Genomic DNA, 21,066 nt, shown 5'->3' with positions numbered 1-21,066 from the left:
ACGAGGGAACCTTACCTAACTCATTCTATGAGGCCAGCATTACTCTGATAGTGAAATTAGACAAAAACACACAAGAAAATAAAACTACAGACAAATATCCTGTATGAATATAGATACAAAGAAGTCAATAAAATACTAGCAAGTGAATTCAGCAGCATTTGAAAATTATTACACACCATGACCAAGTGAAATTTATCCCAGGAATGCAAGGGTGGTCCAATTTAAGAAAATCAATCAACATAGGTATATCTTGGAGAGATTGCAATAAAACAAATATTGCAATAAATCAAGTCACTAAAATTTTTTCCTAGTATACATAAAAGTTATATTTACACTGTACTGTAGTTTATGAAGTGCGCAATAGCTTTATGACTTAAAAAATGTACATACCTTAATTAAAATACTTTATCGCTAAAAAAAATGGTAACCATAATCTGAGCCTTCAGTGAGTTATAATCTCTTTTTGCTGGTGGAGGGTCTTGAATTGATGTTGATGGCTGTTGACTGATCAGGGTTGTGTTGCTGAAGGTTAGGTTTCTTAAAATATGCAACAATGAAGTTTGCCACATTGATTGACTTTTCCTTTCACAGAAGATTTCTCTGTAACATGTGGTGCTATTTAAAAGCACTTTACCCACAGTTAGATCTTCTTTCAAAATTGGAGGCAATCCTCTCAAACACTTCCATTGCTTTATCAACTAAGTTTATGTAATATTCTAAATCATTTTTTAAAAAATTCTAAATCCTTTATTGTCATTTAAACAATGTTCACAGCATATTCACCAGGCATAGATTCCATCTCAAGAAACCACTTTCTTTGCTCATCCATAAGAAACAATTCCTCATCTGTTCAAGCTTCATGGGATTGCAACAATTCAGCCACACCTTCAGGTTCCACTTCTAATTCTAGTTCTCTTGCTATTTCCATCAGATCTGCACTTACTTATTTACTTCTTCCATTGAAGTCTTGAAGCCCTCAAAGTCATCCATGAGAATCAACTTCTCCCAACCTCCTGATAATGTTGATATTTTTACCTCCTCCCATAAATCATGAATGTTTTTAATGGCTTCTAGAATGGTGAATCCTTTCCAGAAGGTTTTCAATTGACTTTGTGCAGATCTATCAGGGAATCACTATTTTGGGCAGCGATAGCCTTACAGAATGTATTTCTTAAATAATATGACTTAAAATTCAAAATGACTCCTTGATCCATGGGCTGCAGAATGCATTAGCAGGCATAAAAACAACATTAATCTCACTGGACATCTCCATCAGAGGTCTTGGGTGACCATGTGCATTGTCAATGAGCTGTAATATTTTGAAATAAATATTTTTTTTTCTGAGCAGTAGGTCTCAACAGTGGGCTTCAAATATTTAGTAAACCATGTTGTAAGCAGATGTGCTGATATCCAGATTTTGTTGTTTCATTTATAGAGCACAGCCAGAGTAGATTTATCATGATTCTTAAGGGCCCTAGAATTTTCATAATAGTAAATGAGCATCAGCTTCAACTTAAAGTCACCAGCAGCATTAGCCCCTAACAAGAGAGTCAGTCTGTCCTTTGAAGCTTTGAAGACAGTCATTGACTTCTTCTCTTTAGTTATGAAAGTCTTAGACGGCATCTTTTTTTCAATAGAAGGTTGTTTCATCTACATTTAAAATCTGTTGTTCAGTGTAGCTACCTTTATCAATTATCTTAGCTAGATCTTCTGGATAACTTACTGCAGCTTCTAAGTCAGCATTTGCTGCTTCATCTTGCACTTTTATGTCATGGAGGTGGCTTCTTTCCTTAAACCACATGTACCAACCTCTGCTAGCTTCAAATTTTATTTCTGCAGTTTCCTCACCTCTCCCAGCCTTCATAGAATTCAGGAGAGTTAGGGCCTTGCTCTGGCTTAGGCTTTGGTTTAAGGGTTCTTTTGTGACTGGTTTGGTCTTTTATCCAGACCACTAAAACTTTCTCAATTGTCAGTAAAAAGGATGTTTTGCTTTCTTATCATTCATGTGTTTATTGGAGTAGCACTTTTTTAAAAAACATTTTTTTCCCTTTATTAGAGAAGTTGTGGGTTTAGAGAATAATTGTGCATAAAATACAGGATTCCCATACACCACCCTACCACCAACACCTTGCATTGGTTTGGACCATTTGTTACGAACTGATGACAGCACATTTTTATAATTAGTACATCCATTCTTTTTTTTTTTTTTTTTTTTGGCTGTCAAATGATCATTTATTGAAATATTTTCCTTTGTAGTTCTTAACTAGCTGGGCATTCCACGGCACCACTGTTGATGTCATCTGTGATGTCACGAGGGTGGCAGCCATCCACATTGCAGCCCACAGACTGGGCAGTCCCCAGAATCTCCTTAATGATTCCAGAGAGTTCTCTGGCTAAAGATTGGTGCCGCATCTGTCGCGCAATGCTGATGATCTCATCAGAAGTGATATTTCCACTGTGCTTAATGTTTTTCTGCTTCTTCCTGTCTCTGGGTGGTTCCTTAAGGGCTTTGATGATCAGGGCAGAGGCAGAAGTTACCACCTCGGTCTGGGCCTGTCTGTTCTGGATTGTCAGTTTCACTGTAATCCTTAGACCTTTCCAGTCACCAGTTGCCTTGGCAATGTCATCACCAACCTTCTTTGGAGACAGACCAAGGGGGCCGATCTTGGGGGCCAGGGCAGACGTGGCACTGACTTCCCCACCGGTGCACCTCAGGTACATGACTTGGATCTCATTGGGGTTGAACTTGTGCGGCATGGCAGAGGCGGTTGGTGTCGGATGAACCCCGATGCTGGACGACAGAAGAAAGTTGCACCCTGGCCTCCTCCAAGCTGAAAAGAGTACATGCATTCTTAATCACAGCAGTTTCCCAAGGATTAATAGATAGTGGAGTATCACCTCAAGAACTTTTCCTTTGCATTTGCAACTTGGCTAACTGTTTGGAGCAAGATACCTAGCTTTTGTCCTATCTTGACTTTCGACATGCCTTCCTCCCTAAGCTTAATCATTTCTAGCTTTTGATTTCAAGTCAGAGTTGTATGACTCTTCTTTCACTTGCGCACTTAGAGGCCTTTGCAGGGTTATTAAATGGCCTAAGGTCAATATTGCTGTATCTCATAGAAGAGGGAAGTCTGAGCAGAGGGAGAGAGATGGAGGAACAGCTGGTTTATGAAGCATTCAGAACACAAACAACACGTTTTGATTAAGTTTGCCCGCTTATCTGGGCAGTTTGTGATACCACGAAACAATTGCAGTAGTTACATCAGAGATCAGTGATCACCCATAACAGATATGATAAAAATGAAAAAGTTTGAAACATTGTGAGAATTACCAAAATGTGACTCAGAGACATGAAGTGAACACATGCTGTTGGAAAAATGGCACTGATAGTCTTGCCTGAGCAGGGTTGCCACAAACCTTCAATCTGTAAAACATGCAATATCGATGAAGTGCAATAAAACGAGTTATGCCTGTATTAACGAGTGCATGGAAGTTTGTTTTCCCCTTGGTAGATGACTAATGACTAATATCTACTTGGCTCTGCTTTTGGCCTTGGCCTTTAAAAAGATAAAATGTGAATCCTCACTTCATTGTCACTACTGGCATCATGGAACTTGTGTGTAATTGATGATCATATAATTACTCCGGTTCCCAACATATCTGATCAGTGTAACACAAATTTCCATGTATGCTTTATATGTTGCAATTCTATCAGCCATTTGAAATATAAATGTTTATTGTTGCAAGAATAAAATGGTACAGTAATTATGATTGTGAAAGCTGCTAATTTAATGAATAAAAATAATTATGAATTTTCAAGTAGCTAAGTTTGGAAATAGGTTGAGAGTTAATACAACAAGAGGGAGTACATTAGCTACATAATTTAAAGAAAACCACTGAATCCTTTTTGATCTTGCAAATGTTAAGATATTAATAATATAAGGCAATATAAAAATAAATTACATTATTATTCCAATCATCATAACATTGGTATTAGCATTCAGAGCATTAAAAATAATCTTTAAGAGCTCTATTAAATTTGTAGTTTAATTCCGTTTAAGATTTTCAAGAAACAGTTATATTTGAGAACTCTTCACATATTATGAAGATGAATTGAAAACAGAATCATGTACAATCCGGCACAATTATCCATCATGCCATCTTCCATGCAGACATAATAAAACACATAAACACTCATACAAAGATAGACTATTAGAAAAAAAGAGAGAAAGAACACAATGGAAATGAAATACCTAAAATAAGTCTTGCTTTTCCACCAATTTCAGTAGAAAATGAGGATTTAGTCAAGCAAATGTGCTATATGATGACTGTGGGCGCAAACTAGCAGCTGAAAAATTGTTGGCCTATAATATCAAACTCTAAAATTTTGACTACCACAATTTATTTGAATAACAGAATTCTAAAAATAATTAAATTTTTAAAAAACCTTCAAATTCTTGTATTCCAGAAATTCAGATTATGATGGTTATATTTGGGTTTTTGGTCAAATATTAATTTTAAAGCTAGGCTATTCTGGGGAGTAGATGTAGCTCAAATGGTTGAGCACCTGTTTTCCATGTATGAAGTTCTAGGTTCAATCTGTGTTGTCTCCTAAAAACACACACACACACACACACACACACACACAAACTAGGCTCTTCAGCCTTCAGCCCCATTGTTCAGAGATCCTCTAAAATACTACCTCTTCCTTGATGAGTTCTTTGCATAAATAGTAAAATAAATATTTGCCTTCCATACAAAAACTCTGTCTTCAGAGTTTCATTCTGTGTTAGATGCAAATATTTATATACTGGGTAAATTTAGCCCTTCTCCACTGGTTTCTTTTGACGGCCCTGCACACCCTCACCTGGTTTGGATCTTGATTCCCTGAATCAGGAGGAATGTGGTTGAAAAGTTCCTTTCTCTTCTGCCATGACTGGCACTAGTGGGGAAACTTGTGAGTCAGGAAACTACTTGTAGAAGATAATGACCATAAACTACAGGAAAAAGATGACCATTGACTAGGAAAGTAAGCAAGCTGTCAGTTAAAATTAGTATCTGGTAGTTTTAAAAACATAACCTCATATTTTTGGGAAATTATTTGGTTTAAAGGCCTAAGGTAAGACTAAGGGCGGTGCAACCAATGTGTTCACCTTTAAAAAAATTTTTTTTTGTGTACTGATTTATTTTTTATTTATTATTTTTTGAGGTATTGGGCCAGGGATTTAACCCAGGGCCTTGTTGTAGGAAGCCCGCGCTCTACCGATAAGCCACACAGGCGCACCTGAGTTGTTTTTTTTCCCTTGGTTTTGCTTGTTTTTGATTTTTGGGAGACACCAGAACCCAAACTGGGACATCCCTTGTGGGAGGCAATCGCTCAACCGCTTTGAGCCACATCCCCTCCTCTCACCTTATTTTTTTAAAATTACTTTTTAAATTCTAAATAAATTACACCATATTACCCAATATTAAAAAACAATCCCCAGGCAACCGTCCGAAACTCCTTTAATCAGCTCCCCTGGGCTTACCCCCCTTGCTTCCGGTATTTTGCTACAACTTTGACCCTGGCGCGCAGCCGGAATCACTGAGCTGGGCAAGACGCAGCGCTGGCCGTCTGCGGCGTTGCCATGGTAACCGAAGAATTTCCCTGGCGTGGGAGCTGTAAGTTGGCCCTCTTGGTGCTGGGTGGGCTCTGGCCGCGAGCGCCCGGGTGCGGGGGGGCATCCCCGTGCCACTCAGCTCGGGCAGCGTCCTGGGGAGTGGGAGGGCTGGGCTGCTCCGGCTCTCTGGTTATGCTTCCGCCAGGAGCCTGGCGTGCGCGGTCCCAGCCTCCGGCATCTCGGAAGTTCACCCCAGGGCGAACCCGGGTGTCTAGGAGGGGCCGGTATTCCTGCCGCGCAGCCTCCCACGCCCCGTGGGTCCCTAGGCAGGGCTGACACGGTCCGCATTCCTTCCTCAGGCTTTCCCTTTGTTTAACCCTGGGATTCAGGGCTGCCCTTGGCCCTTTTCCTTGAGCTTGAGCTTGAGAGCTTTAAGGGCCTACATTTTTTAAGTTAGAATTCTATTGGCTTACAAGGCCCTTGAGGAACCTATTAACTGCCTGCTTCTGTATCACAACTTCACGCTGCCTTGTCTAACTCCTTGCCATTTGTTTATTCTATTCTTATTACCTGGATTGCCCCTTTCTTTTTTTTAAAAAAAGACTCCCACTCTTCAGCATTTTGATGTGGCCTCTTTTGGGAAACCTTGTCCGGACTTCACCATAGTCCTGTTTAGTTTAGATGTCCATCCTCTTTACTTTCAAAGCTCCTCTCATCGTAGCCCTTACCTCACTCTCTCATTGCTGAGTTGCTCGTCTTCCTCACTAGACTAAAGGCTTATAATGTCAGGGACCATGCTTTAGCAGCCTCAAAAGATTTCACCCTTTATAGTTAAAAAGAAGAGTTTATAGACTTATTTTCTCAAACATTCAGTAAGGCAGAGCAGTTGGCTATCCTCATTTCTTGCAATGAGACAATTCAGAAAAGTCGCATAGTTAATAAATCACAGAATCAGGATTAAAGCAAGGGCCTTTGGCTCATAGTTCAATATACCATCCTACCTTCATAGTTCCATCCCTCTGTCTCCCTTCTCCATGCTCATATTCTCTATGAAATTCCTGGTTAATTTTGGCTAATTTCTGGTAACTGGTTTGCAATTTTGATTCATGTTATATAACTTTTATGGGTTAAAAAATATAATTTATTTTTGTCTATGACTGATCTGATTGCTTTCATGAGCACTTACTCATTGGTTACCAAGAAAAAACTAATCTAAATGTCCAGCCTGTTTTAAAATTTAACTAAATCTGTAATTGGTCTCTTTGGTTGGTGTTTAATCTTTCTCATATAAAAATGTTTAGGTTCTCAGAGAATTTCTCCCCATTAACTCTTCTTGAAATTGTGTTCTGGATATGGAGATGGGTGTATATGACTCAGGCAATCAGTTTTGTGGAAGTGTCTAGGCTCCCTTGGCTGTCTGTGGGATCTGGGGTGATGTTCTTTGTACACTGGGCGCTCTTTGTGTGATGGCATTCTTGGCTATAGTCTGTGGCTCTTGTGATTGTGAACTGCACCCCCCCCCCCCCTTTTCAGTCAGGACTCAGTAGCTCTTGCTGGCTGTAGTGCTCTCTGCTCTATCAGCTGCACTGAGTGCCTGGTTGAGTTCTGTCTCTGCCTCTCATTCAGCTCTGATTAGAGTGGTTTGCTCCACATCCCTTTCTACAGGTTTCTTTGCCTGGCAGTAGCAACCCTGTGGGACAAACCCCCCTCCCCACCTTCCATCTCCAGAAGGACTCTCCTCTACTTCTAGTACTTACAAATGTCCTAAGTAGTAAGTAATAGTCCTCAAAGGTTTTTAGTTGCAGGATTCCATTATATCTTAATGTAATGGATCGCAAAGAGGATCCCAGTAGGTTATAAGTATTGATTGTGGTAAGTAATAGATATATGATATTAGACATTAAAAAGGAAATTTTAAAATGTTATCCATTCATTTAAAAATAAAAATAAAACCATTACATGTTAACAGAATATTTCTCTTGAAAAATAACTTTTCTGAAACAAAATATTAGTGAGAAAGTGGTATTTTATGTTTCTTTTAATATCCTTAATTTCTGGCTTGATAGGAGATATTCTCATTGTTCTTTCTGCACTCAATCTGTTGTAATCCATTGTTTCAGTAGAAATGTATGAAGAAAATTCAGCATCGCATAGATATGTAGTTGGACAAGGAAGAAGTATTTTTAAAGATAATTGCATATATTTTTCCTTGAACTACACTGAAACCTGACAAGTGGTAGTTTCTTAAAGGCTATTTGCAGGAAACGGACTTGGCCCAGCAGTTAGGGCATCCGTCTACCACATGGGACGTCCGCGGTTCAAACCCCGGGCCTCCTTGACCCATGTGGAGCTGGCCCATGCGCAGTGCTGATGCGCGCAAGGAGTGCCCTGCCACGCAGGAGTGTCCCCCGCGTGAGGGAGCCCCACGCGCAAGGAGTGCACCCTGTAAGGAGAGCTGCCCAGCACAAAAGAAAGTGCAGCCTGCCCAGGAATGGCGCCGCCCACACTTCCCGTGCCGCTGACGACAACAGAAGGGGACAAAGAAACAAGACGCAGCAAATAGACACAGAGAACAGACAACGGGGGGGGGGGGGGGGGGGGAATTAAATAAATAAATACATCTTTAAAAAATAAAAATAAAGGCTATTTGCAATGTGGAATCAGAAAACCATGTCAATGAACTTTTTTTTTTTTTTAGGAGGTACCAGGGATTGAACCTAAGGACCTCATACTTGGAAAATAGGTGCTCAACTGAGCTACATCTGCTCCCCATCAATGAACTTTTCATACCCTTATATTAAAATCTATCAGTGGTCTGTCTTACACTTTGAATGGATCTTTTATCCTTTCCTGATTTTGTAACATCATACAATGGTCGTTTGAAAAATATTGGTTCATTGAGTTATACAGCTTTTCCAAATGTTAACAAATGTGTCGTGATATATATAATATCAAAAAAAACATGGTCACTAATAACACTATTGATCTCATCAGAAAAGTATTAGAAGTTGTCTTCATTCACAATGATCAATACTAGCCAATCATGTTTTCTAAAATGTCAATTTTTGGTTGAAATCTTGAATTGGTAGCAAATACTGTCAGTTGTTGTACTTAAAATGACAGGCTCACTTCATTCATTTTCAAGAAAATGTGTGCCAGATAACCATAGTTATTTGTCAGTTCTTTGAAGTGAAAACTCATGTTCCTTGAGAAAAGCGGCTAAGTCAGCTCACAACTCAACTATCACACGAATACTTTTTGGCAATTTTCATACTTTGCTACACAGAAGTGCTTTATGTGTATTTCCTGGTTTGCCGCACAAATATTAAAAAGACATGTCTTTGAGGATTGAGATTTAGTAAAATTAATTTCTATTTTATTTAGAATATTCTTAACTGAGACTGGCTTATTTATTTATTTGTTTATTTATTTTACTGCAAGTATGTGGTGGTGAAGAATACAGCCACTACAAGTACAATTTGGTGGCACTGCTTTGATTAATGCCAAAGTGCCAGTAGTTTTATCCATCCTTGTCCTTGTACCATTGATATTGTCTTGTCACTCTGCTATTCACCGTGATTTTGGGCAATTCACTTGATCTGTCTGAACCTCTTCTGTGAAAACAGGTGTACGTGAAGCGCTAGCGCTTTACAGATTTCAAAATATTTTCATGTAAATCATCACTTTGGTCAAGGTCACAACAGTATTACATTGTTCATTTTACAGTTAATTAGATGATAGTGTATCATTGATTAGTTAACATTTTATCTTGTGACAGGAGCTTGGTGAAGCACTGGGTCTGAAGACAGATATTCTGCTTCTGTTCAAGCCATGTGACTCTCTGAGCCTTAGTTTTTTCTTCCATAAAACAGGAATTTTTAACTATACCATATCTAATTGGTTATTGTATTTTATTCTTTGTTATTGTTGTTATGTTGTTCTCAGGAATGTAAAGAATATTTTCTCATGCTCTTGTCTCTTGTTTGTAATACTTTTTTTTGTTGTTTTTTTTTTGAGGTACTGGGAGCTTGTGATTGAACCTGGGACCTGTTATGTGGGAAAACGGTGCTCAACCACTGAGCCACATTGTCTTTCCTGAGTTGGTTTTTTCATTTGTTTTACTTGGTTTTTTGTTTGTTTGCTTTTTGTTTTTTCAGGAGGCACTGGGAACTGAACCTAGGACCTCCCATGTGGGAGGTGGACGTTCAAGCACTTGAGCCATATCTGTTCCCCTGTACATATTGACTCCATCTATATAAAAACTAAATATTAATAAATTTATAGAGATGAAATTAAATTGTCTCTAAATAACAAGGGAAGATTTGATTTTGGGGAAGATAACTAATAGTTGTATCTCGGTACTATATCAAGGGCCCACATACTCATCGGAGGCTGGAAATGAGAAGGAACCTGGGGAACTGTAGAGGGTCAGACCATAGAACCACAGCATGTTCTGATAGCAGGAAGCTTGATCACCATACTGCTGCTGTCACTTGTGATAAATGACCTATTTACCTCATATTCTTGTGTCTCTTGTTCAAGATTCAAGATCCTGGAAGTAAACTAGCTGATTGGCTGATCCTAACTCATGTTTCTGTCTAAGAGGCTTGTTCTCAAATGGAGAGAAGGAGGATCTTGCCTCTTGGCTTCTGCAGTGGGAAGTTAGCTTTACCTTCCATAAAAATTGTCTAAAAGGGAGATTGGGATTCTTTAAGGAAGTGTGTATGTGTATGTGTATGTTGGGAGGGTGGGAAGTTGAATGCTGGAAACCCCAAAATATTACAAGTTTCTACCGAATTTCTTCTGTAAAATAAGGGAATTGGACTAAGCAATCTCAGAGATAAAATTTGGACCAAATCTTATGGTGGTAGTCATAGTTGATTGACTAGCCCAATTTGCATTCCCAGTCTCCATCTTCCTTATGTGTTTCCTTTATAGAGACTGGCAAATTGAGATACTTGTTTATTGGGGGAATTTTTTTTAAAATAAGGGGTAGCCCTTGGCACAGTTCTAGCCTTTGAAATATAAGTGAAAGTTTGCAGGTTCTTGTCTTAAAAGGGATGGAAATCATTGGTACAGAGGGTACCCCCTTCTTCCTGTCTTGAATGCAGATGTGATACTAGGACTTATGATAGATATCTTGTTACCATGAGACAACAGGCAAGAAAGTGAAATATGATGGAATAGGAGGGTAAATAGAGCTTGGGTCTTTAATTATATTTTTGAGCTGCTGAACCTTCTCCACCTTTAGATTTTCTTTTATGACAGTATAATCTACTTTTTAAAAAAGCAATTTTATCGAGATATATTCATGTACCATACAATGGGTCTCATCCAAGGTGTACAATCAGTGGCTTTTAGTATAATCAGAGATCACAGAGTTGCACACTTCACTGTAACCAATATTAGACCCTTTTCATTACTCTAAAAAGAAATACCCCTACCCCTTAGCAGTCACATGCCAATCCCCCTATCCTTCCCCAGCCATACATAATTTCTAATCTAGTTCCAGCTCTAAAAATTTATTAATATATTACATTTTGTATGGATGGGGTCAAATAATATGTAGTACTTTGTGTCTGGTTATTTTCACTTAGCATAATTCTTTTTTTTTTTTTTTTTTTTACAATTGATGGAAAAAGCTATATATTACTATTCTTTACAGTTCATAGTTTGCTTTAGGTGTATTTTTGCCCAAACACCACCCTAATATGAACATCTTATGATATTAATGTACATTTGTCCTGATCCATGGAAAAACATTCTTAGATTTGTACTATTAACCACACTCATTGTCCCCAAGGGGGTTCACTATGCAATACAGTCCGTCCTTTTAACTTTCCTTCTAGTGACATATACAACCTTAACTTTCCCTATCAACCATTATCATTAGTGCTGCTAATTACATTCACTATAATGTGTGATCATCACCGCTCTCCATTTCCAAACATTGACAATCAACCTTATTACAAATTCTGAACAAATTAAACCTCACTTCCCTATTTTTTATCCTTGTTCTAACTTCTGGTAACCTACATTCTACCTATTAACTCCATGAGATTGTTCATTATCTTTAGTTCATGTTAGTGAATTCATACAATATTTGTCCTTTTGTGTCTGGCATATTTCACTCAACATCATGTCCTTAAGTTTCACCCATGTTGTCATATACATTGCAACTTCATTTCTTCTCCCAGCTTAATAATATTCCATCTTGTGTGTATACCATGGTTTGTTTATCCATTCATCAGTTGATTGACATCTGGGTTATTTTCATTTTTTAACAAATCAATTTTATTGATACACATTAATAAAGCGTACAATTCAATGGTATTTGGTATAATCACATAGTTGTGCATTTATCACCTCAATCATCATTAGAGCATTTTCCTTATTTCAATAATAATAAGCAACAAACAAGCAAGAAAATTCTTCACCTCTCAATCTCTTTATGCTTTCCCTGCTGTACATAGCTACTATTTCTGGCTATTCTTGTACAATTACTTATTTATTAAGCAGTTTTATTGAAATATATTCATATACCATGTAATCTTTCCAAAATAGAAAATCAATGGCTTTTGGTATAATCATAACTACAAAAAATTTTAGAACAATTTCATTACTCCAAAAAGAGAAATGCCCCACCCTTTAGCAGTGGCAATCCTGCCCAGCCCTACATAACCACTAATCGAACTTCATCTTTATAAATTGATTTATATTTACATTTTATATAGATAGAATCATACAATGTATAGTACTTTGTGTCTGATATCTTTCACTTAGGATAAGTGAATAATATCTTTTTTGATATTAGCATTTTGTAGTATTAACATGCATTTGTTCAATTTCACAGTAAGTTTATAGTAGAATAACAATAAATATACCCTAGTCCATCATTCATTCCCCAATCCTGAGGATTTTGGGATGGTGATGCCCACTCTGCCCCTAATTGAGAAGGGGCTTAGATTCCATGGGGCAGATGGATGGGACTGTCTTGCTTGCTGTTGTAGACTCTCTTCCTTGAGATGGTTGTTGTCCATCATCATTTCCTTGTTAGTTGTCCTGGGTGAGTCCAATGAACTGGAGTGGAGGTGTTGCAACTCTGTTGAGATTCAGAGCCCACCTGGCCCATGGAAAGCCCAAAGATTTAAGTCTCTTGGACATATACATATCAACTCTAGTACTAACTATAGGTTCAAATAGAAGGGGCAAAAGAACCATGTGTAGGGAAACCACAACTGAATACAACTCTGTCACACTGGGGAGCATAAATTCCAAAGTAGGGCCCACTGACAGGGCACCAAACTCCTGAGCTATCAGCCTTGCCTATAGTGTCTGGATGTCCCTAGAGCCCTCAGGAGCTCTGCTCTTTGAGGCAATATTTACTGTGGCATCCAATGAGATCCTGACGAGATGTATATAAGTGTAACCTCTGGAATGCTTCCTGATTCACTTTGAAGTCTTTTAGTCATATAACTCATTTGTCTTTACCCTTTCCCCCTTTTGGTTAAGGTCTTTTTCCAGTTGCATTTCTAGTTGGTGATTAGTAGTAATCCCTCCATGCCAGGGAGTCTCATCCCCAGGAGTCATGTCCCACACTGAGGGGAAGGTAATGCATGTATATGCTGAGTTTGGCTTAGAGAGAGGCCACATTTGAGCAACAAGGAGGCTCTCAGGAGATAACTCTTAGGCAACCTATAAAACTAGGCTAAGTTTCAATTTCAAAGGAAAAGATTCATAAGTACAGTCACCAATGACAAAGGTCTGTCTGTGGTCCATTGTCCTTCATTAGTCATTGCCCCTGTACTCGGGGTATTCTTGCTGTTCTGAAAGAAAATGTGGCAGAACTCCCCAGGATGTGAATTGGATATTCTTTTGGTTATTGTGTGGATATCCACCCCCTGTGACAATGCCCCATAAACACTTGAACTCTTTCATATTCCTTATAGGTATGCCCCAGGTGAACACCTTCCCATGTATCCCCCCAAATATTCCTCACCTGCCACAGTTGTAACCCTTCTGTGACCCAAAACTTCTTCACAAATAAAGCCAACAAAATAACCAAATAAAATTAATAAGAAAATGAAATAATAATAGTAGTTTTAAAAATGACAAATAATTAAAAAGACTTGGAAATAATGAAAAAATAAAAAAAAATAAATTTTGACATTATGCCTTTCATTATTGTAAGATCTATTGGCTTGTCTGTACAGAGAAATATTCTTCCTTTTATTTCCCCAGTGTCTATTTTTTTTTCATTTTCTCTTCAAAAAGCTTTAGGTTACAGAAAAGTCATATACAGAATATATGCAATTCCTGTATACCCAGCTTCCTTCCCCTTCTCCCCTTTCCCCTATTAATAACATTTTACATGTGGGTGGTACATTTGTTACAGTTGATGTGCAAATATTGAAGCATTGCTACTAACCATGGTCAATGCTTTATGTTATGGTTTACATTTTGGACCATATACTTTTATAAATCTTTAAGAAATTTAACACAGCCTGTGTCTATCACTGCAAGATCATGTAGAACAATTCCAACACCCCCTAAATGCCCCCTGTTCCATCTATTCTATTCCTTTCTCCCTCTCCCCATATGCGGTTTTACTATGCTATACAATCGCTTGTTACATTTTTTATATTCCCTTTTAGTAATATACATGACTATAGACTTTCCCTTTAAACCCCTTTCATAGCCACATAATAGTACTGGTAGTTATAGACATTATATTGGGCTTTCACCTTTTCTAGTCATTTCCAAAGATTAACACATCCTTTTTACCAATTCTGCACAAGGTAACCCTCAGCTTTGCTTTCCATTTTCTAATCTCATTCTACTTTCTGGTGACCCGTATTCAAGTTATTAACTCCGTGAGATTACACAATATATTTAGTTCATAGTAAGGTAATCATACCATATTTGTCCTTTTGTGCCTGGCTTGCTTCACTCAGTACAATATCCTCCAGGCTTATCCATGTTGTCATATGCTTTATGACTTCATTTCTTCTTACAGCTGCATAATATTCCATTGTGTGTGTACACCATAATTTGTTAATCCATTCATTGTTTGATGGAAACCTGGGTTGTTTCCATCTTTTGGCAATTATGGATAATGCTGCTGTGAACATCAGTGGTCAGATGTCTGTTCGTGTTACTGCTCTCAGTTCTTCTGGGTGTATACCTAGTAGTTGTATTGCCAGGTCATATGGCAAGTCTATATTTAACTTCCTGAGGAACTGCCAGTCTTCCACAGCAGCTGCTATTCTACATTCCTACCAACAATGAATAAGCATTCCTATTTCTCCATATCCTTTCCAACTTAGGAGACTTACAGTTTTCTCTCTTTTTAATAGTAGCCATTTTAACAAGTGCGAAATGATATCTCACTTAATTTGATTTCCCTAATACCTAATGATGTGGAACATCTTTTCATGTTTTCAGTGTGTTTTTTTTTTTTTTTTTTTTCCATTTTATCTCCTCTTTGGAAAAATGTCTATTCAATTCTTTGGCTCATTTTTAAATTGGGTCATTTGTCTTTTTATCGTTGAGCTGTAGAATCTCTTTAAAAACGATGGATATGAAACCCTTATCGGATATGTGGTTTCCAAATGTTTTCTCCCATTGAGTAGGCAGCTCTTTCACCTTGACAAAGTCCTGTAACACAAAAGTATTTAATTTTGAAGGAGTCCCATTTATCTGTTTTTTTTTTTCTTTTGTTTCTTATGCTTTGGGTCTATGGTCTGAGACACCATCTCCTACTATCAGATCTAGTAGATGCTTTCATAAATTTTCGTCCAGCAGTTTTATAGTCCTAACTCTTATACTTAGGTCTTTGATCCATTATGAATTGATTTTTTGATTAGGATATGATACAGGAGTCCTCTTTCATTAGTTTGGATATGGATATCCAGTTCTCCCAGCACTGTTTGTTAAGGAGAGTGTTGTGTCCCAGCTGAGTGAATTTGGTAGCCTTATCAAATATCAATTGACCATACATGTGTGGGTGTATGTCTGAGTTCTCAGTTCGATTCTGTCGATCAGTGTGTCTATCTTTATGCCAATACCATGCTGTTTTGAGCACTGTGTCTTTGTAATATGCTTTAAAGTCAGGAAGTGTGAATTCTCTGTCTTCTTTCTTCTTTTTAAAGACGTGTTTGGCTATTCTGGGCCCCTTTCCCTTGCAAATAAATTTGACAATTGAATTTTCCATTTCTGTAAATTAAGCTGTTGGAATTTTGATTGGGATTGTTTTGAATCTGTAAATCAGTTTGGGTGGACTTGACAAATGAACAATATTTAGTTTTCCAATCCATGAACACTGTATTAGTCAGCCAAAGGGCTGCTGATACAATGTACCAGAAATCTCTTGGTTTTTATAAAAGGTAAACATATTTGAAGTAGCAGCTTACAGTTACAAGGCCCTGAAGAGTCCAACTCAAGGTTGATTTCCTCACCAAAGTCTCTTGCCATGTGTTGAAGCAAGATGGCAGGTGATATCTGCAAGGATTCAGCCTTCCTCTTTCCTCTTAAGGCTCCATGGGCCCAGCTTCTTCTGATCTCAGCTGTAGGCTGGCATAGGGCTCACCTTCTCTGTTCTTTTCAGCTGCATACTGTCAGGCTCATTTCTCTTCCTGAGACTTCAGGATCAAAGCTCTCTCCTCTTCTGTGTCTATGGAGCTCTCTTCCTCAGCATGTATCTTCTGTGTGAGTGTCCACTTATATAGTCCACAAAGGGGGCAGGGACTCATGCCCTACTGTCATGGTCAAATCAGAGCCCTAATCTTAATTTAATTAAGTAAACATAAAACCTTTGAATTTAGTACAATCAAAGGTTATCATGCCCAGAGAAACAGACCAATTTACAAACATAATCTATATCTCTTTTTGGAATTCAGAAATAATATCAGACTGCCACAAACACAGACTGTCCTTCCATTCATTTAAGTCTTCTTTGATTTCTTTTAGCAATGATTTTTAGTTTTCTGAGTGTAGGTTCTTTCCATCCTAGAATACATTAATTCCTAGATATTTGATCCTTTTAGTTGCTAATGTAAATGGATTTTTTCCTTGATTTCCTCCTCAAATTGTTCATTATAACTAGTATATAGAAACAGTAATAGTTTTTGCATGTTGATCTTGTATCATGCCACTTTGCTAAACTTATTGTCAGCTCTAGTAGCTTTGTTGTATATACTTCAGAATTTTCTAAGTGTAGAATCATGTCATCTGTGAATAATGAGAGTTTTACTTCTTGCTAACAAATTTGGATTCCTCTTATTTCTTTTTCTTGCCTAATTGCTCTAGCTAGAACTTCAAGTACAATGTTGAATATCTGTCTTGACAGTTAGCATTCTTGTCTTGTTCCTGATCTTAGCAGGAAAACTTTCAGCCTTTCCACATTGAGTATGATGTTGGGCTGTTGGTTTTTCATATAAGCCTTGTATTATGTTGATGAAGTTTACTTCTATTCCTATCTTTTGAAGTTTTTTAATCAAGAAAGGATGCTGGATATTGTCAAGTGCCTTTTCTGCATCAAAAGAGGTGATCACATAGTTTTTTTTTTTTAAAGATTTATTATTATTTCTCTTCCCTCCCCCCATTGTCTGTTCTCTCTGTCCATTTGCTGTGTGTTCTTCTGTGTCCGCTTGCATTCTTGTCAGTGGCACTGGGATTCTGTGTCTCTTTTTGTTGCATCATCTTGCTGTGTCAGCTCTCTGTGTGTGCAGTACCACTCCTGGGCAAGCTGCGCTTTTTTTGTGTGTGGTGGCTCTCCTTGCAGGGCACACTCCTTACACGTGAGGCTCCCCTATGCAGGGGACACCCCTGTGTGGCATGACACTTCTTGAGAGCATCAGCACTGTGCATGGGCCAGCTCACCACATGGGTCAGGCGGCCCTGGGTTTGAACCCTGGACCTCCCATGTGGCAGGCGGACACTCTTTATCAGTGGAGCCAAATCTGCTTCCTGATCAAGTAGTTTTTCTCCTTCAATTTATTAATGTGGTGTATCATATACTGTGGCAGCTTGAAATTGTTTTATGAATCCCCAAAAGAGAAACATTATATTTTTAAATGAATCTATTCCTTTGGGTATTATGCCCTTTGGTTAGACTACCTGATAAAATAGCTTAGGACTTTTGATTGGACTATGTCAGAGAGGTGTGACTCAGGTCTAGTCTCCATCTCCTTGCTAAGTCTGATATAAATGGAAACAGAGAGAGAGACTTAGACAGACAGACATAGAAAAAGGAAGCCACCATGTTTGATCCTTCCATGTAAGAGAGAGGACTACAAGATTGCTTAAGCCTGAAGTCCCAAGAGGCTGGGTCCATGGAGCAGCTCATGAGGTGACTGTGAGCCCAGAGGGAAAGGCTAAAACCTTGGCAGAGATAAGTGGCCATCTTGCTTCACCATGTGGCACCAAGCTGGGATAAACAATAGCTGACTTGGGTGAGAAAACATCTCTGAAGATGTCTTAAGTTTTGACTTTTTATGGCCATGGAACTGTAAGCTTTTACCTCAAATAAATCCTCTTTATAAAAGTCATCCTATTTCTGGTACTTTGCATTAGCACCTCTTTGACAAACTAAACTTATACATAATTGATCTTCTTATGTTGACCCTCCCTTGCATATGAGGAATAAAAACCACTTAATCATGGTGTATAATTCTTATAATATCTATTGGGATTCAATATGCAAGTATTTCGTTGAGAACTTTTACATCTATATTCATGAGAGAGATTTTTCTGTAATTTTCCTTTCTTGTAATCTTTATCTGGCTTTGGTATTAGGGTGATGTTTGTGACATAGATTGAGTTGGGTAGTGCTCCCTTCTCTCCACTTTTTTGAAAGAGTTTTCACAGGATTGGCATTAATTCTTCTCTAAATGATTGGTAAAATTCACCTGTGAAGACTTCTGGTTCTGGGCTTTTCTTTTTTGGGAAGTTTTTGATGACTGATTCAATCTCTTTACTTGTAATTGGTTTGTTGAGGCCTTCTATTTCTTCTAGAATTAGTGTAGGTTGTTCTTGTGTTTCTAGGAATTTGTCCAATTCATCTAGGCTGTTTAATTTGTTGGAATATAGTTTTTCATAATACTCTTCTATGATCCTTTTTATTTCTGTGGGGTCAGTAATAATGTCTCCCTTTTCACTTCTGATTTTATTTATTTGTATCTTCTCTTTTTTTTTTCTTTGTTAGTCTAAATAGGGGTTTGTCAACTTTGTTGATCTCAAAGAACTAGCTTTTGGTTTGGTTGATTCTCTCTATTTTATTTTTTTAGTTATCATTTTCATTTATCTTCACTCAAATCTTTGTTATATCTTTCCTTGGGCTTACTTTGGGATTAGTTTGTTGTTCTTTTTCTAATTCCTCCAGGTGTTCAGTTAGGCCTTCGGTTTTAGCTCTTGGTTCTTTTTAAAATATAAGTGTTTTAGGCTATAAATTTCCCTCTCAGCATTGCCTTTGCTTTATGCCGTAAGTTTTTTTCCAAAGATTCATTTATTTCTCCCCCTCCCTCCATTGTCTGCTCTCTGTGTCCTTTTGCTGTGTGTTCTTCTGTGTCTGAGTATTCTCATTAGGTAGCTCCAGGAACCAATTGTGGGGCCTTCCAGAGTGGGAGAGAGGTGATCGTTCTCTTGCACCACCTCAACTCCCTGGTCTGCTGCATCTCTTATTGTCTCCCCTCTCTGTCTCTTTTTGTTGTGTTATCTTGCTGCATCAGCTCTCCTTTTGGGCCAGCATGCCTGCATGGGGCAGCACCCCTGCATGGGACAGCACTCCACGCGGGCCAGCACCCTGCATGGGCCAGCTTGCCTTTACCAGGAGGCCCTGGGTATCGAACCCTGGATCTCCTATATGGTAGACAGGTGCCCAATTGCTTGAGCCACATCCACTTTCCTATGCCATAAGTGTTGATATGTTGTGTTCTTGTTTTCATTTATCACAAGATACTTACTGATTTCTCTTGCCATTTCATCTTTGACCCACTGACTGTTCTGTTTAACCTCCATATATTTGTGAATTTTCCCCTTCTCTGCCTATTATTTATTTCCAGCTTCATTCCATTTTGATCAGAGAAAGTGCTTTGTATAATTTCATTCCTTTTAAATTTATTGAGCCCGTTTTTGTGACCCAACATGTGGTCTATTCTATCCTGGAGAAAGATCCATGAGCACTTGAGAAGAATGTATATCCTGCTGATTTGGGGTGTAATGTCCTGTATATTTCTGTTAGGTGTAGTAAGTTTTATCATATTCTTCAAGTTCTGAGCTTCCTTATTGATCCTCTGTCTAAATGTTCTAAGTATTGATGAGAGTGGTATACTGAAATCTCCAACTATTATTGTAGAGATGTCTATTTCTCCCTTAAGTTTTGTCAGTGTTTGCCTCTTGTATTTTGGGGCATCCTGTTAGGTGCATAAATATTTATGATTATTATTTCTTCCTAGTGGGTTGCCCCTTTTATTAATATATAATGTTCTTCTTTACCACTTATAACAGTTTTGCACTTAAAGTCTTTTTGTCCGATATTAGCATAGCTACCTCTGGTTACCATTTTTGGTTACAGTTCATATGGATCTTTTTCCAACCTTTCATTTTCAGCCTCTTTGTAGCTTGGGTCTGAGTCTCTTATAGGCAGCATGTAGACGGGTCATATTTTTCTATCCATTCTGTCAGCCTGTGTATTTTGATTGTGGCATTTAATCCATTAACATTCAGTGTTATTACTCTACGGGTATTATTTACTTTAACCATTTTACCCTTTGGCTTTCATATGTCATATATACTTTTTTCTGCCTTTTTACCCTTTTAGTTATCCTCCTACTTAATCTTAATTTCAACAGTCTTCTCCAAGCCTCTCTCCCCTTCTTTTACTTTCAGGCTGTAGAACTCCCTTTAGTATTTCTTGTAGATTTGGCCTCTGGTTAACAAACTCTCTTAGTTTCTTTTTATCTGTGACTATTTTAAACTAACCCTCATTTCTGAAGGATAGTTTGTTGGATAAAGAATTCATGGCTGGCAGTTTTACTCATTCATATCATACCACTTCCTTCTCTCCTCCATAGTTTCTGATGAGAAATCCACACTAAATCTTATTAAATGTCCCTTGTATGTAATGAATCACTTTTCTTTTTCAGCTTTCAGAATTCTCTCTTTATCTTTGGCATTTGTCATTCTAACACGTATGTCTTAGAGTAGGTCTATTTGGATTTATTCTATTTGGAGTATTGTGCTTCTTGGATGTGGATTTTCATGTCTTTTGTAAGAGCTGGAAAATTTTTAGCCATTATTTCCTCAAATATTCTTTCTGCCTCTTTTCCTTCTCTTTCAATTTCAGGTGTCTATGTCCTCTGAGTTGCTGATCCTTTCTTCTGCATGTTTAAATCTGTTATTGTATGCCTCTAATGTATTATTTATTTATTTTTATACATTTATTTTATGTATTTATCCCTTCCCTCAT

General features: G+C 38.0%; 2 protein-coding genes across 2 annotated transcripts in view; one reads left to right on the top strand and one right to left on the bottom strand.

Moving 5' to 3' along the window:
- Nucleotides 1-2,192: 2,192 nt before the first annotated feature.
- LOC131280927 (large ribosomal subunit protein uL11-like) lies at nucleotides 2,193-5,946 on the bottom strand. Its single transcript, XM_058310146.2, has 2 exons — nucleotides 5,529-5,946; nucleotides 2,193-2,831 (listed from the first exon to the last, which is right to left on the bottom strand). The coding sequence occupies exon 2, from the start codon at nucleotides 2,755-2,757 to the stop codon at nucleotides 2,260-2,262; it is 498 nt and encodes a 165-aa protein (XP_058166129.1). The 5' UTR covers nucleotides 2,758-2,831; nucleotides 5,529-5,946; the 3' UTR covers nucleotides 2,193-2,259.
- The window catches only part of ANKRD45 (ankyrin repeat domain 45), a 91,046-nt gene continuing 75,554 nt past the window's right edge, over nucleotides 5,575-21,066 (top strand). The window contains exon 1 of the mRNA XM_058310145.2: nucleotides 5,575-5,661. The gene's annotated coding sequence lies outside the window, so the exon portion shown is untranslated. The remainder of the gene's footprint in view (nucleotides 5,662-21,066) is intronic.

Source organism: Dasypus novemcinctus, chromosome 13 (genome assembly GCF_030445035.2).
Source record: "Dasypus novemcinctus isolate mDasNov1 chromosome 13, mDasNov1.1.hap2, whole genome shotgun sequence".
In the NCBI taxonomy this organism is placed as follows: domain Eukaryota; kingdom Metazoa; phylum Chordata; class Mammalia; order Cingulata; family Dasypodidae; genus Dasypus; species Dasypus novemcinctus.
Note: the sequence above shows the minus strand (reverse complement) of the source record. Positions and strands in the feature narration are given on the sequence as shown.